This window comes from Solanum verrucosum, unplaced genomic scaffold (assembly GCF_900185275.1).
Source record: "Solanum verrucosum unplaced genomic scaffold, falcon-dt-bn FXZP01000284.1, whole genome shotgun sequence".
Taxonomy (NCBI): Eukaryota; Viridiplantae; Streptophyta; class Magnoliopsida; order Solanales; family Solanaceae; genus Solanum; species Solanum verrucosum.
This window is the reverse complement of record NW_026019936.1, coordinates 285331-302493: the sequence shown is the minus strand read 5'-3', so window position 1 is coordinate 302493 and position 17163 is coordinate 285331. Positions and strand designations below refer to the sequence as shown.

The 17163-nt window shown below is 29.7% G+C and overlaps 1 protein-coding gene across 1 annotated transcript; it reads right to left on the bottom strand.

Annotated features, from left to right (window-relative positions):
- Nucleotides 1-4159: 4159 nt before the first annotated feature.
- On the bottom strand, nucleotides 4160-7703 carry LOC125838253 (phytosulfokine receptor 1). The gene has a single exon (XM_049517338.1). The coding sequence runs from the start codon at nucleotides 7376-7378 to the stop codon at nucleotides 4340-4342; it is 3039 nt and encodes a 1012-aa protein (XP_049373295.1). The 5' UTR covers nucleotides 7379-7703; the 3' UTR covers nucleotides 4160-4339.
- Between the last annotated feature and the right edge of the window lie 9460 nt (nucleotides 7704-17163).

Genomic DNA, 17163 nt, shown 5'->3' with positions numbered 1-17163 from the left:
TTTCTATGTTTGAACACCTTTGCTTCCTTGCCGATATTACTCGAATATGAAACTTCTAATTAATGACAAAAAATTATTTACCACTCTATTATAATCTCTTTTGATATACAACCTTATTAATTAAAGGTGGATAAACCGTCATCTATTAAATTGGGTTGATTTTTTTGTACTTCCTATTTCTGAAATTATTTATCGTAATTTTAAAAATAATTATATTTAATTTATAAAATAGTTAAATATCTCTTATTTTTCTACTTATTTTTTTCTAAAAAAATATGTAAATAAAAATTACGACAAATATTTTAAAACAATGGAAAAGGTAGATCATAACCTGTCGTCTACCAATAACTATTGTCAAAAGTTTATCTTTTCTATTTTTAGAAAACAAACATTTGGCTTTTGGAAAACAAAAGAAATGTAGTCAAACTTCTTTTCATTTTTTTTTTGGAAAAATGGAAATACTCCAGTAAAATATTCAAGTCGAAATGGAGAATAAAATGATTATTTTTTAAAAATAATAATAATTAAATAATGCTCCAAATGCCATAAATGCGTCTCTGCTCTAAACCACTAGTTTTGACTAAGAATTTTTGCATTTATTTGAGTAATAAAACCTTACTTTGACTTACACCAAACTACTCCCTCAATTCATTTGTTTCCTATTTTCGAGACAAATATTGAAAACGCTTTTAAAGTCTATATAAATTATTAGTTTAATTTTTGAATTATTCATAGTCTTAAAAAAAATTCACTTGAGTAATGAAATTTAAATACACCCTTAATCTTGCAACATGAGTGATATGCAATCCTAAATTTTCGTAAAATTTAGAGATGTTTTCAACACTTCTCTGGGTTTTTTTATTAAGAATTTCATGCTCCTACAAGAGTTTGAAACTACTTGCTATATTATGTGACAAATCAAGGGTGTATCTAAATTTAGTTAATCAAGTAGAAGGATGTTTTTAAAACTATCTGAAACTAATAATTTTCGTCAAGTTTAAGGATGTTTCCAATACTTCTCCCTTCATTTTTACTTGTTTACTGAATTAAAATTCAGATATCCATTTTTATTTATTTAATTTAAAAAATTAAGAAATAATTTATTATTTAATTTCTAATTTAGATGTTAAATCTGGCGCATTATCCCTTTGAAAAGGTACAAGAAGATTTTTAGCCACCAACACAAATCTAGTTTCTTATTTAGTATTTATTTAAGGTGAGTCTATGGTTTATTATTAACGGAAAAGGGTCAAAATTGCCCCTGAACTATGTGAAATAGACCACTTATATCCTCCATTACATTTTGGGATCAAAAATACCCCCGCAGTTATCCCAGGAGACCACAAATACCCTCAAGAGTTAACACCCCAATTTTTTAGTGGCGTGACAAGCCACATGAGACTAATCCCTCCACCTAAGCATTGCCAACTAAGATTCACTACAAAAGAACTTGACTTTTAGTGGCGACAAAGTCGCCACACAATCCAAAATATTGCCACTAAAGGTTATGAGTGATTTTTAGTGGCAACTAAGGCTCCAACAACCATTCGCTAGTAAAACCTATTTTTTCAACAAAAAAATATGATAATTAATTTTCGATTGCGACCTAATTTTCTAAAATAAATAACTTGCAATATCCATATTAAAAACATCCAATATTATTACGAAAAATAATCAAAATTACTTCTCGATTCAAATCTCCTACTATATATATAATGCATCATTGTACATTTTATACATTTACATATGACATAAAAATAAAACATATAGTGTCTTCAAACTCCTACTTAATCGATATCATATTTGGTTTTTTAAAAACAATGAAGAAAAAAACACAAAATTAGAATTTAATGTTAAAAACTTTTAGTGACGATTTTTTAGGCTTTTGTGGCGACTGTTGTTGCCGCTAAAGGTCTAGTTCTTTTGTAGTGAATCCTAGTTGGCAACGCTTAGGTGGAAGGATTAGTCCCACGTGGCTTGCCACGTCAACAAAAATTTGGGGTGTTAATTCTTGAGGGTATTTGTGGTCTCTTATGATAATAACAGGGGCATTTTTTATCCCAAAATGTAACGAAGGGTATAAATGGTCTATTTCATATAGTTCGGGAGAAATTTTGACCCTTTTCCGTATTATTAATTAGGTTCAATCCAACATTTTCCTTGGTCTAGTAAAAAATTATTTAAAGGAAATTTGTTGTAAGAAGATTCATTTTGTAAATAATTAGTTAAAGGGTTTTGGTTTAGTCTATGTTTGTTGGAAAATGAAGGTATTTTCAAATGCTTCATTTTGAAACCTTTGTTTGATGAATGATATTGGAAAATGAATGTATTTTCAAATGTTTGATTTTGAAGCCTTTGTTTGATGAATGATATATATATTTTCAAAAATACTTATTTTTTTTCCTAAAAAGTTTGGCTAACACCTTAATTCTTTAAAATAAATATTTTCAATATTTTGACTTTCAGAAACTTGACCAAACAGACTCCCCAATATATTATCGTAATAAATATTGAGATTTTCAGTAGGAAATAGTTGGTGTAAATCAAGGAGATTCTTAACTACGTAGACTTTCATAAATCAAACATTTAATACTTAAAACCTGGAAAAATCTATTTAATTTAGTACTATCATTTATTTATTTTTGGATATCAGAGTTGTTGATTTGTTCAACCACTTGTTTGAACTGTTGGTAGAAAAATGGGAAAAAATTATTAGACTTTTTGACAAAATTGTAGGACCCAACCAACAAGTTTTTCTTCCTTCTTCTCATTATTCTGTTTCCCATTAGAAATTTATGACTTTAAATAGGAATAAATAAATAAATATTTGGTCATTTGACCCCTCAAAAAGAGGGGATATAAGACAATATGTCTTTCAAATGGATTTTCTCTTCAAGAAGCATTAACCAATAGGAAAAAAATGAAGCCAACAAACAACAACAACAACGACATATTCAGTGTAGTCTTATACTTGAAGTGATAGAACATACGTAAACCTTACATCTATCTTTGTAGTTTGTAGGGCAGAAAGACAATTTCTGATAGACCAATGAATAGACCCCCCACCCCTTCTTCCTAGCTTTGGTAGAAATCTCAGACTGGTTCCAGCTGGCAGTTGAACATGAAAGTTTTCTTATTAATCATAAATTAATTAGTTTAACAATTGTTGTCAAACTTAAGATGTCTATTTTTCTTTATTCCACTAGAAAGCGATAATGTGAGCAAATTCACACACAAGGACGTCACTTTATATTACTCTCTCGTTTCACAAAGAATGACCTCTTTTTCTTTTTAGTCAGTTTAAAAAAGAATGACTTCTTTCTTTTTTTGGTAACATTTTAATTTCAGCTTTCCACGTGACATGTTTAAGTCTACAAGATTAAATGACAATTTTGTATATTTGACATAACTTTAATTTAGGGTCATAGATTCAAAAATCTTCTTTATTTTCTTAAACTTCGTGTCAAGTCAAACTAGACCATTCTTTGTGAAACAGAGAGAGTAATACCTTATGAAGTTGTATAAATGGTCAGAATACCCTTGAACTATACGAAATGACACGATTTTACCCTCCGTTAAATGTTGGGAGCAAACGTGTCCCCGTTACTAGATTAGCTTGAATATGCCCTTATCCACTAGTGGGGCGTTACTAATAAAGTATTTTTCAAATGATTTAACAAAACACAATATGCTATTCTCACAAAACACTTATGATAAAGAATTATTTTTAAATAAAGCTCATTTTGAAAGCTTGATCAAAATTTGGACCAATTTAGTAATGGCGGAAAACACGGTTAACTCCAACTTTTAACGGAAGGCAAAGTCACGTCATTTCGCATAGTTTAGTGACAATTTTTTATCCTTATAACCTACAAAATTGGTGTAGCCTTCAAGATCCTACAACTACATTACTTAAACAAGTCTTTGTTGTGGAAATAACAATAACAAACGCAATGTGATCCACAAGTGGCGTTTGAAGAAGTAGAGTGTACGCAGACCTTATCCCTACCTTTGAAAAGGTAGAAAGACAGTTTCTGAAAGATTCTCGATTGAACAAACAATGAAACAGAGCCAACATACAAAAATTAAAGAGAAGAAACCACCATAGAATTGAAAAGTACAAGAAGGAATAAACTGATGTTCATCTATTATTAGGTAAATAAAGTCACATCCAAAATTCACAATGTTATTTGTACATGTTTGAGAAGAAACATAGTATATATTCTTCAATTCCAGGAAGATACAAATAGGGATAAGATACAACCATTTACACCAGAATACACTGCTATATGTGCAGGACATCCGCTGAAAATATAAGTTATCGACAACAAGTTTTCCTCTAAAACACATGAACATCAGGTGGTGTGTTTATGTTGTCGAGCCAAGTAACTAACTGCTGCGAAGAAGGCCTTATTTTAGGTGATTCATGCAAACAAAGGCAAGCAATTTCAAGGACCAATAACATTTCCTTCGCGTGCTGCTTGTCATATATCAGAGGATCAAAGACTTCAGTTTCCCTCTTCTGTTTCTTCATTTGGATCACCCAAGAGATTAAATCTCTGCTTGCTCTAGGCTTGCACGGATCCATCGGTCTTTTGCATGTTAGAAGCTCCAAAAGAACCACACCAAAGCTATACACGTCCCCTTTATAGGTAGCAACGGAAGCTTGACCATATTCAGGAGGTATATAGCCTAATGTTCCGACAACATCAGTGGTCACATGAGTGTCGTAGGGCCGAATAATCCTTGCAAGACCGAAATCAGCTAAGTGAGCTTCGAAGTTTTCGTCAAGAAGAATGTTACTAGACTTTATATCTCGGTGCAAGATATGAGGATCGCACGCTAGGTGCAAGTATGCAAGTCCTCTTGCAGCCCCTTGAGCAATCTGAAGTCTCAGATCCCAGTCCAATAAAGCAGGTCCGTCAACTTTCTCGTGCAGCCAATAATCCAAGCTTCCATTCTCCATGTAGGAATAAATTAGAAGCCGGTCAGTCCTGTACTTGCAATATCCTTGGAGATGAACAAGATTTGGATGCTGAGCTCTTGAAAGCGATTCAACTTCAGCTTGGAATTCTCGTTCCATCTGCCCGTAGTCACCTGAAAGCCGCTTGATGGCAACTTTCCTACCATCACGAAGAATGGCCTTGTAGACCAAGCCGAAGCCCCCACATCCAACAATATTTGATTGATCAAAGTTGTCTGTACATTTCAAAAGGTCATCAAGACACATCTCTTTAGTATTCTCCTTGTTATGGAAAAATATCACCAGACTTGAGCCTAAGTCCTCCAGTTCCCTGTTAGAAGCATCCAACTCCTTTTCCTGATCAACTACTTTTCGACTGCTTGCCCGTATAACAATCAAGTACATGAGAGCAAGAAGAAAAATTGTTCCAAGACCAATACCAATACCCATGCCAATGACAGTTCCTTTGCGCCTCTTTCCTTTGACCGAGTCACGAGGAACTTGGCTGCCATTTTGACAGGGGTTACCATGTTCACCGCAGAGTCCTTGGTTTCCCTCGAAACTTGATGTTGGAAATGTTGGGAACTGACCTCCAGTAGGAATTTCCCCTGAGAGCTTGTTATAAGCAACACTGAACTTTGACATAAAGCTGCATTGGACTAAAGAGGAGGGTATGTTGCCAATCAGATTGTTGTGGGATAGATCCAAATTCTCTACGCTCGCCATACCAGACAGGCTACTTGGTATTGTCCCAGATAAGTTGTTGCTTTTTAGATCCAAAACATGTAACCTTTTCAGATTCCCAAATTCCGGCAAAATTGCTCCAGTGAGAAAGTTGTTACCTAGTTCCAGTGTTGGAGGGAAGCTAAAAATCTGATTATACTGCAACCCTCTAACACTTACATTTCTTTTCAAGAAAAAGGGAAAGTCTGGTGATGGCTCATTCATTGAGACAGGGCCAGAGATTAGGCTCTCCAATCCGGTAATTTCTTTTGGAATCTCCCCGGTAAACGAGTTGTTGGAAAAATCCAGATAGAATAGAAACTGGAAATCTCCAATCCAAGGTGGAAGTGTTCCCGTCAAACGGTTCCATGACAAGTCCAACAGTTGCAGTTTTGAGCTATTTCTCAACCACTGAGGAACAACTCCAGTGAGTCTGCAATTGGCAATAATGAGAGCTTTCAGCTCACTAAACTGCAGGCTAGGATCAGTAGGCAAAACCTCATCCCGAAAATTCAGAGTAAGGACCAACGTAGACAAGTTCTTGCAATGCTGTAAAATTCTGAGAGCAGCATCAATATTATGCATACTGTTGTTCGAGACAGAAAGGGATGAAAGACTATGAAAATTCTTGAAACTTTCCGGCAGTTGTCCAGTGAAAGAGTTTCTAGCCAGATTGATAGTTTGCAACCTTTGACAGTTAGGAAGATAATCAGGAACTAACCCACGGAACCCGTTTGTAGCCAGATCAAGCGAAACAAGACTAACCATTGCTGAACAATTAAGCTCTATGATACCCCCTAAAGAATTATTTCTCAAACTAAGAGAACTAACAGTCCCAGAATTTGCCAATGAAGTTGGTATATTACCAAAGAATCTATTTGAATGAGCTGACAAATATGTTAAATTCCCTAATCTATCAAACACATCTGGAATGTTTCCTGAAAATCCATTTGAACAAATATCCAAATGAACCAAACTAGACAGATTACCAATCTGACTGCTAAGCTGTCCCGAGATTCGATTCTCTTGTAGAGACAATACAGTCAATCTTGGTAGCTTAAACAGTTCATCAGGCAAACTACCAGAAAGAAGGTTAGAGCCTAGGCAAAAAAGCTCTAATGAACCACAATTCCCAATTCCTACTGGAAGACTACCATTAAAATAATTAACCCCCATCTTAATAACAGAAACTCTAGTTGAATTTTCACAGATACCCATAGGAACTGGTCCTTCAAAGGAATTATCAGATATATTGAAAACTTGAAGCAAAGGCAAGTTCATGCCACTAGGAAACAATCCAAAGAAATCATTATTGCTCAAGTCCAATACTTCCAATTTAGACAAATGCAACAGTGTAAAAGGAACAGGTCCTTTGAGGAAATTATGAGACAGATTAAGGGTTCTTAGCTTATCCAAATTACCTAAAGATTCAGAAAGTTTCCCATTTAACCTTCTTTTCCCAAGCTCCAACTTCACGACCCTCCCAGAATCACAAGTAACACCTACCAAATTACAACAATTTGTAGAATTCCCCAAATCCCAGAAATCAAGAACTGTCTCTAAACTCTTCACAAAACCCTCCAGAGCTTTAAAATCTTTTGGATTACATATCAAGTTCTGGGGATTTTGAGATTGAGCTTGTAAGCAAATCCCAAGAAACAAAAAGATCACACAAAGTTGCAACACACCCATCTTCTTAAAACTCAAAAAGAACACAAAAAAAGGAAAAAAAAAAAGACTTTTCACATATATGATGTAACTACACAATTTTTTACATCAAGATTGTTCATTTCTATCTGTATCAAGCTTCAAAATCAAAGAAAACATCACAAAAGTACAAATGGACAAGAAACAAGAAAAGGGTACTTGACAAAAGTGATGAATGAATGGAAAAACAAGAAAAAAATCAAACCTTTGAACCACAAGGAAGAGAAAAAAAAAATGGAAGCTTGAGGTAGAGAAACAAAAAGGGTATTTTCTTGTTTTGTTTGTTTTTACTTTGTTTTGAGTTCAAAACTCAACTCTCTTCTTTGATGGTCCAAATAGGGCTGCTGTGTTCTTTGCTATTCCATTATATCCCAATTGGAGACTTTACACATTCACAAAGAGAGAGAGAGAGGGAGAAGTGCAATTATTTTTAACAATAGGAGTTTCCTATATTTATTAGAAGTACTCGGGACCGGAAACAATTTCTCTATCTCTAACAAATCGTGATAAGATCTACGTATATTCTATCCTCTCGACTTCATTTTGTGAGATTTTATCGAACTTCTTGTTGTATTAGTAGTGTTCGTTCGGTTCATTTTAGTTATCCTGCTTATTAAAAATAGTCAACTTAAAAAATTTAGTACTTCAGTTGGTTGATTATTCAAACTTCAATTTTATTGGTGAGGGTTGGATCTTCCGTCTTGTAACCTCTCCCTCATTTTTCCTTTCTCATATCCCCAATTTTTGGAAAAAAAAATCAAAATATATTAAATATTTCTTTGTCTATTTTTATTTGTTTACAATACTGAAAATAGATATTCAATTTTATTTATTTAGCTTGAAAAATCAAGATAATTTACCATTTTTGTGTTATCCTTATGATTAAAGATTTTTTTAAATATTTAGATGACTTATGATAAAATAAGGGTGATATAGTAATATTGTTATTTTTTATTATCTTTTATGAATATGTTAAGTCAACATGAACGAGCAAAAATAGATAAAAGTAATATTTGTTTTCACCTTTACATATATATACTTAATAAATAGGGAAAGGAATTAATATGACAAAAAATTAGGAATAGTATTAAACTGTAATTAACAGGTAAAAAAGGTTAATTTTTTTTAAAAAAAAATTCAAAAGATGTGAAAAAAATAACAAGTAATGTATTTAATTTGCTAGAAATACGCTATATGAGTCATTGGTAGTGAGACTTGGGGTGGAGTTCCAATAATTAATAAAAATTAATTATGTGACTTTTTTCTGCCACTGAGAATTAAAAAAGAAGAAAAGAATTAAAGTGGTGAATTAATGGACCGATTTGTTTTTGTATATTAATGGGAAAATGTTTAATAGGGGTCAAGTTTTTCAAAATAAAAAATGGTCAACAATAATGTTTGGAAAATAGTCAAATTTGCGTATTATATCATTTATTATACTATTAGACTTTTGGTCTAATGTTATTCATAATGTTAGAAAAAGTCTTGTTTTTGCTCTTAATTCTTGATGAAATTCTAATGTGAAAGTAATTTTAAATAAATATAAGTAATTACGAAATAAATATTGAGTTGGAGTTCACTCATTCAAACTAAAATTCCACTAATGACACATACAAATACGAGATAATTCACTAACAACAAAGATACACATATATCAAAGATATAATGAAGTATTAAAACTAAACGGAAAGTTTGTTTTATTATTTATTTGACTCTCTATTTATCGTATTAATTTCATCCTTTTAAATCAATAAAACATATATTTCAAACTATTTTTTGGTTGCCACTTAATAATTAAACAAAAAATATCAATATAAATTATGAAAATGCTAGTTGAGCACAAAGGTATACTTTTTTTTTTCTCTACCAAAAATAGATAAATAATATTTTTATCATAAACTTTTTTCCATAAAAAAGCCATCACTTTTTCTTGTTTACTAAGTCAGCCCCCCCTCCCCCACCCCCCACACACCCTCCACCCCCATATATATATAAATTGGCCTATTGCTATAATGAAAACGAAATCTAAGGTGAGAGGAGTACAGTACTATTATAGTAGACATATAGATCCTATTTGATACGAATCTAGATTAATTAGACTCTAATATAAATATCGAATATCAGATGATAAACTAAAAAAAGAAAAGACCATGATAAACAATAAACAGTTTTGATTATAATTTGGGGTCGAAGTCTTAAGTTGGGAACATTTTCTTTTTTAATGAGCTTTACATAGCATAAATATAAATTATTCAAAATCATAATATAAATATCGAATATAAAAATAAATAAAAAAAGGAAAAAGAGTAGAAGTCAAAAGGTTGGGTAGAAAACACGTATTCATAGTCCAATTTCTTATACTATTCCACCTTTTCGAGTTGGTGCGGTAGTTATTTTACATCCAATTTTCAACACTTATTTTTTTTCGTAATCATCTGATATTTCAAATTTATTAGTTCGAGTAATGATTAATTTAAATTTGTAGAGCATATGACTTATTAAAGCAAACACTCTTTGTTAAGTATTTTTTTTTAAGTAATTTGAAGTGAAAACATGAAAGCTATTCTTTTGATATTTAAAATTTTTGAAAATTTATGATCAAATGTATTTTTCAAAATTTTAACTTTAAAAATAATTTTAAAAAATTTCATGATCAAACGTTCCATTAGTTTGGTTTTCAAAAACCAAATCGTACGTGTTTGATTTACATTTTGAAAAAACATTGTGCTTGAATTAGGTTGCTTTCCTAGACTTAATTTATTCATATGTTATATATTTTTTTTCATTTTTTCATATGATGTCAACAAAACACCTAAAACATTCTAGATGTTTTATTAAAAATTTAACAAAGATTCACTAAAAATTAATAATAACATATCAAGTGAAACTCATAAGTAAAGTCGGAAAAAGATTACATGTATGTAATTTTATTTCTATTTTGTGAAGATAAAATTGACTACACGATGAGAAGAAAAAAAAAAAGACAAAATATCATAGAAATAGCTTGATCAACTACTTTCTAACTTTGACTTTTGATAAACAGACAGTGTCATGAAATTTTTTCTGGTGAAATTTAAAGTTTTACGATGATAACTATTTTTCAATTAAAGCGACTATTTGTGAATTTTATCCCAAAATATTAGTTAGCACGTATATAAAATACCTAAAAAGAAAAAGAACAAAAAAAGGAAAGTGATATTTTCTAAAATAACTCCAATATAGTCAATTGTAGGTTGGAAATAAGACTTTTAGTTGATTTCTAGTTCCAAACACCAACTACCATGGATTCCTAGAGTTAATTAAGTATATAATAATTTAAAAAGGTTTATAAGTATCTATACTCAACAATGAAAGGTAATACCTTTGAGTATATTTTTCACTAATATTAGTTATTTTTCCATCTCGTATTAGTTGCCATGTTTTGCTTCATTAAAGTCAAATTATATGGACTTTAATTGACTAATATCTTAGAATATACTACGATCCCTCTATTCCTTATTAACTTATTTTTTGGGATTTTTTTCATTGTTTAAAATAATTGAATTGTTCAAATTAAGTTCAAGATGGTTGTTTGAAATATTTTTCATATTTGTCATTTCCTTTAATGAAGTTTGATATTTTCTAGGAGATAAATTGCACTACTAACAAAGTTATATTTATGATTTTACAAAAGAAAATAGTGAAAAATATGATTTAAATTATGCTCTTAAATGTTTTTTTTAATAAGTGTGCATTGTCTTACAAATTCAATTAATATGAAATACAGGGAACATTATTTTAGCAAATTAACATGAGAAAAGTAGGTAATATCTTGAGTTGATAATTTGATATAGTTTTTAAAAAATAAGTCAAATTGTCTTTGAAAAAAATAAATATGAAAACTAATTAGAGACGGCGGGAGTAGTAATCAAGCTCTTTTCTCTTGAAATCAAGAGATATACAAAAGTACTTTTTAATTAAAAAAAATGTATATGTATTTACTATAAAATACACGTTTACAATTAGGAAAAACAATTTTAAGAACAAAAAGTAAATGGAAACACATTATATATTAATTAATCAATAATCATTCCTAATATTAAAAGTAGAAGCTAAGCTAGAATAACTAGACATCAAATGTCAAAAGAGATTTGTTTTTAAAATAAAATACAGTATAACTAATTGTTTCAAATTCTTGAACTTGGATTGTAACATACAAAAAATATTAAATTCAATAATTATCTTTTTCAATAACCAAACTTTCACCAAAATTAAATCAAAGTCAAGCTTCTTCATATCTACTTTTCTCCAATAAGTATTCTTGCATGGCTTATAGATAAATTATGTCTTCGTTCGTTGTAAATAGTTGACTTCTCATGGACAATTTTACAATTATATTTTTGAAGTTTTATTAAAATATTACAATTTTTTTGAATTTATGAAGCATAAAAAAAATACAAATTAATAACCCAATTTGCACACTGAAATGTTGCCAATAAAAGAGAGATCGAGGTCAGGAAAAAGAGTTGAGTCAATAAGGCGTGACGATCAGAAGAAGCAAAATGAAATCAGGATTTGATCGAAAAAGAAGTGAAGTCATCGATACCATAATTGACCACCATTGATAAAAGAGAACCTTTCTAAATCACTTTGTGTCAGCAAAATCTTCAAGCGTCTGAAATATGTCGGAATTGAAAATTATGACCGCTTCAGAAAAACAATTAAAAGAAAATTCTCATACTTTTAAAATATTTTTAGAAGTGGAAATTAAATGTGTAAATACATATAGTATAAAAATGAAAAGTGAAAAAAAATCATTTGTAAAACACCTTTAAAATATAGACATTGGACTTTAAAAAATTCCTTCGTCATAAAGCAAACACATTGACGGAAAGGCTTGAATTTCAAAAGTAACCCTCCCCATCCCAAGAAGGTACATCGATGGAGAGGTATTTACTTCTAGCCTCTCCTTAATATTGAATATTAAAATTTTAAAAATAGTATTTTCAACATAAAATAGATACGTCGATAAAGAAGTGTCTTGCTTCTAACTTCTTATAGTATTGATATTATGTTAAGATGTTTGTGCAATTAGACATTATGAGCAAAACTAGACCTTTTAATTGTGTTTTGTCCTATTTCTTTAATTTTTTTTTTTCCTTTTTCATTTTCCACCTTTTTAATGGGTTTATATATAGCAAGCCATCGTTTAGATTTTGTTTTTATTTTTAAAAATTGTGCAATTATAACCTCTAGAAATAATAAAATATTAGACTATATCATCTAACATCACAAAATATTCTATGGTCTAACTTTTTTTCACATAAAATTTGCCGCTTAAAAGAAATATTTAGAGCGTAATCAATATGGTCAATAAGTTATAAGAACAATTAAAAATTTTTACTAAACAACTAAAGACACAAATAGGGATAACTGGTGATTCCCGATGTCGATCTGCAATATTAGTTTGAAAAAGTCGTTTGATTTTTAACCTAGAGCGATTGGTTTATCTGTATCATACAAATGTCCAGCACTTAGGTGCTTTCTAAGATCATCCTATATGAAAGATGTATGACATGTGTGATTTTTATTTTTTTTAGCATTTTCACTAATTAAAAAAGCTTTGAAATTTGACTCTCAAAATTATGACCAAAATTTTCTTGCTTGCATTCATGAGCCACTTGATTCAATAATAAACTTCATTACAAAGTTTTGACTTTGAAAAATTAATATAACAAAAATTTTCTTTGTCTCCCTTATGACATTTGTGCGTGTGGAATGAGATGAACATTAACTAATACTCTCAAAATATTACGTATTGTATCACTAATTAAAAGTTTCTTATGTATATTATACTCAGATATATGTATTTTTGCTACCAGATATACAAAAACAGGGAGAGAGGCAAGCGAGATATGGGAGGGAAGCGAGTGAGATTGTATATATCTCAGATACATGTGAATCGATACATGTATCTGTATGTATCTGGAGTGATTCACATATATCTAGGATATCAGATACATGGAAACATGGCGAGTGAGATGGGAGAGAAACGAGAAAGGCAAATGAGATTTGCTAGGAATAACAAAATATTAAACTATCATCTAACATCACTAAATATTCTATGATCTAACTTTTCTTTATATAAATTTATTGTTCGCTTAAAAGAGATATTTAGAGTGTATATCTACGAGATCAATAAGTTATTATAAGAATAAGAATAATATAAAGGATATTTACTAAACAACTAAGACTCATATAGGGATAAGTGGTGATTTTTTTTTATTTTTTATTTTGCATTCTCACAAATTAAAAAAACTAAGAAATTTGACTCTCAAAATTATGACCAAAAAATTATAGATTGCATGCATGAGCCACTTGATTCAATAGTAAACTTTGTTACAAAGTTTTGACTTTAATTATGACAAAAAATTTCTGTCTCCCCCATGACATTTGTGCGTGTGGAATGAGATGAATTGGGACACTCAAATAAACATCATAGAGTTAAAACAATTAGTAATTCAAATAAAGATTATTTAAGGATTTTCGGAAACAGTTATTCTATACCTCCAAGAGGTAATGATAAAATCTGTTTATATTTCGTTGTATATGTTATTGTACAATTTAAGGTTTGACACTAAATTGAGAATGACTATAATTTTAACAAATGTTAGGGCGCCAACCTCCTTAGAGTGGTGACAACTTTCTTGATTGATCAACTAGTTGTCAATCTGTGCTTAGTGCTTTGTAAAATTTATGGTAGGGTGGGGGTAATTAAGTCAAGGGTAAGTAATTATTTACATTATATCAATTAATTTAATTTAAATTGTTAAAAAAATTAAATGAGAATTCATATTATTTTCTTATGGTGAAGTGATAAATGTGTATGATTTTTATTTTTTTTGCGCAAATATTTTTATAGTAAAATCAGGAGTTGTATACAAAAGAGTAAATACGTGAAGAAATCAAGAAAATTCAACTTACACTATATATACATAAAAAAAAATTATCTTCATCTATACAGTGTAATTTTTCGGTAAAGGAGTGTGGGGTTGGCTCCACCATTAGTAAGGGTGTTGAGTCAACTTGTGGTTTTTATTCTATTTATGGAAATGAAACATTTTTTTTCTTTCACTATAGAAGGAGAAATTTATAGTGATGAAAATGAGGATCAAAGATACACAAAGTGCAAGATATTATATATAATAAATAGTACACAAGCATGCACAATGAACATGATTGCCATTGGCTTAATTCTTTGTGTCTCCCCACTTGTTCCACTATACAACTTTTTATGTAATCCAACAAGGTTAAGTGGACAAGATTTACCCACCAATTTTGTATAATATATAATCCCATTTGCTTCTTTTTTAGTTTAATTATGATCTTTGTGCTTCATTTGGAAGATCCACTTATAGCTATTTAGCTAATTGGGATGTAGCAACAAAGTGGTTATATCCACTTAGGTTTTTGTGTGGTGGATTTTCATGTAGATTCAATGAAAGACATGATTTCTCTTATTGCTTTATTTTCAAAAAGTCCTTTCCCATTATTGACCTAGCACTAACAATTTTCAGTATTTCTGTTTTGGTTTCTCTCTAGTTCGATGTCTGGTATTCATATTAGTGTTATTGATAGTCAAGTTAAATTCACATCGCGTAAGACTCATTTAAGGCGGAAGCAATACTCCTAATCAAGATTTACTTTTATGTTATTCAGAGCTCGAACTTGAAACATTTGATTAAGCATAGAAGGATCTTATCTACCTCGCCACAATTCTTGGTGGTTTTTTCTTTCGAGTGACTAATTAAAATATCTCGAGTCTTACATATATTTAAATTTTTATTATACCAAGCTATGTACGTTCTCCGTTCAATTTATGTGATGGTGTTTAATTGAGCATGCATGGGGATTAATAAAGAAAGAAATGCTTTTGAATTCAATTGCTTAAAATGAGTCACAAATATTTATTTTGGATATAAATTATTTTATTAAAAGTAAATGAAAAATAAATTATTTTATTTATAGTAAAATGAAAAATAAATTATTTATAGATAAAACAATACAAGCTTTCAAAGATATACTGATTATAGGCACCTGACCATCAGATATCGTAGGTCATCTTTTAACATTACAAACATTTTCATTATATTTAGGATAAACTAAAAAAGAAATTACAACACATAAATTGAAAGGAATAAAGTATTATATTTTGTATAAATTTTAGGAATCACATAGTTTTAATATGAAATTACAATCTATCCCTATTTAGTTTGTAATTACATTAATCCCTAAAAAAGTAAAACAAACCAGATACATAATATGTAGCTCGGATACATTATAAAATAAACCGGATACATAATATGTAACTCGGATACATTAAAAACTAGCTCGGAATTCGGATACATTATAAAATAATTTAGAATTAGGAGAGAAATAAGGGATTTTAGAGGTTTTTAGAAATAAGGGAAACATAAGACGTGTATTTTAGTAATTTTTCCTCTATTTTTTGAAAATATACTATCCCATCCATTTAGTTTAATGGCATTTTTTTTTCATTTAGAATATTCTAAAATGTTTGATAACATTCAATCAATATCTATTCTTTACAAAAAAAATTTTTATTTTTTTTGAAGAAATTAAATTCTATCAGTAATTAATCAAATTTTATAAGTGATGTGAAGATTTTATTATCTAATACACTTCACTATAATACATAAGTCAAAATCAACATATATCACAAACTTTGCTTTCAATCAAAATAATGTTATATAAAATGAAACATAATAGGATGCCATTATTTGCAGTTTGAATTGTAAATTAACTGTCTAATCTTGTAGAAAATCATATTTCACTTAAGTTGGCATCAAATCATGACTAATTAATTAAGTTGGAAGTCCATTGAGAATGAAGCAAAAATGATTATTAGCTTTTACTTTTTCAGTAAAATAGTAGATTTTTAGTCTGCGTATATTTTTATTTTTATTTTTTTTAAAATAACTTTCTTATTTATTTTCTTGTGTTCAATATATGTAAGTAAAAAAATATTATTCACAAAAGTATTTGTGTATAATCTAGGCAAATATATCGGAGGTAGGGATGTGAGGTGGTGGGGGTAAAGATTACATCGAAGGGATGAAAATAAGGTGTGTCGGAGGATGGAAAAGACACAATTAATATAAAATTAAGAATGCGATTTGAGATTATGATTTTAAATCATGTCCAAATTCTCTAAAAAAAAAAAAATGATTTGGGATTTCATATTTTGGTTTCAATTTGTTTTAAATGTAAAACTTGACCATAATTTTATAAATCTTGTTAAAAAAAAAGACCAATTATTTCAGATTTTGCAAAATAAAAAAAAATTATGCTCGGTATGAAGAGATTGTTCATACCATATGAAACAATTATATTAAAGAAGAACAAGTTACCTAAAATTATATGTATTTAAAAACTTGTAATAGCAAATATTTATTTATAAAAGAAACATAAAGATATGTGATTTGTCAAATACAACGCCTGCACATATTCCGAAATATTGTTTATAAACTATGATTTGCTCATTTGGAGAGTTGGAGAAATTTTGATAGTTTTTACAACTTGTGGGTTTTCATATTTACGAGAAAAATATACAATTTACAAAATTCTAATTGCATATCAAAATAAAATTTCTACTTTAAATCAATCTTATTTCAAATCATGATCTCATATGTTAAAAGGGGATAAGGTAGATTAAAATTATGTGTAAGGAAATCTTATAAGGTGATGACACTAATTCCAGCTTATTTAAG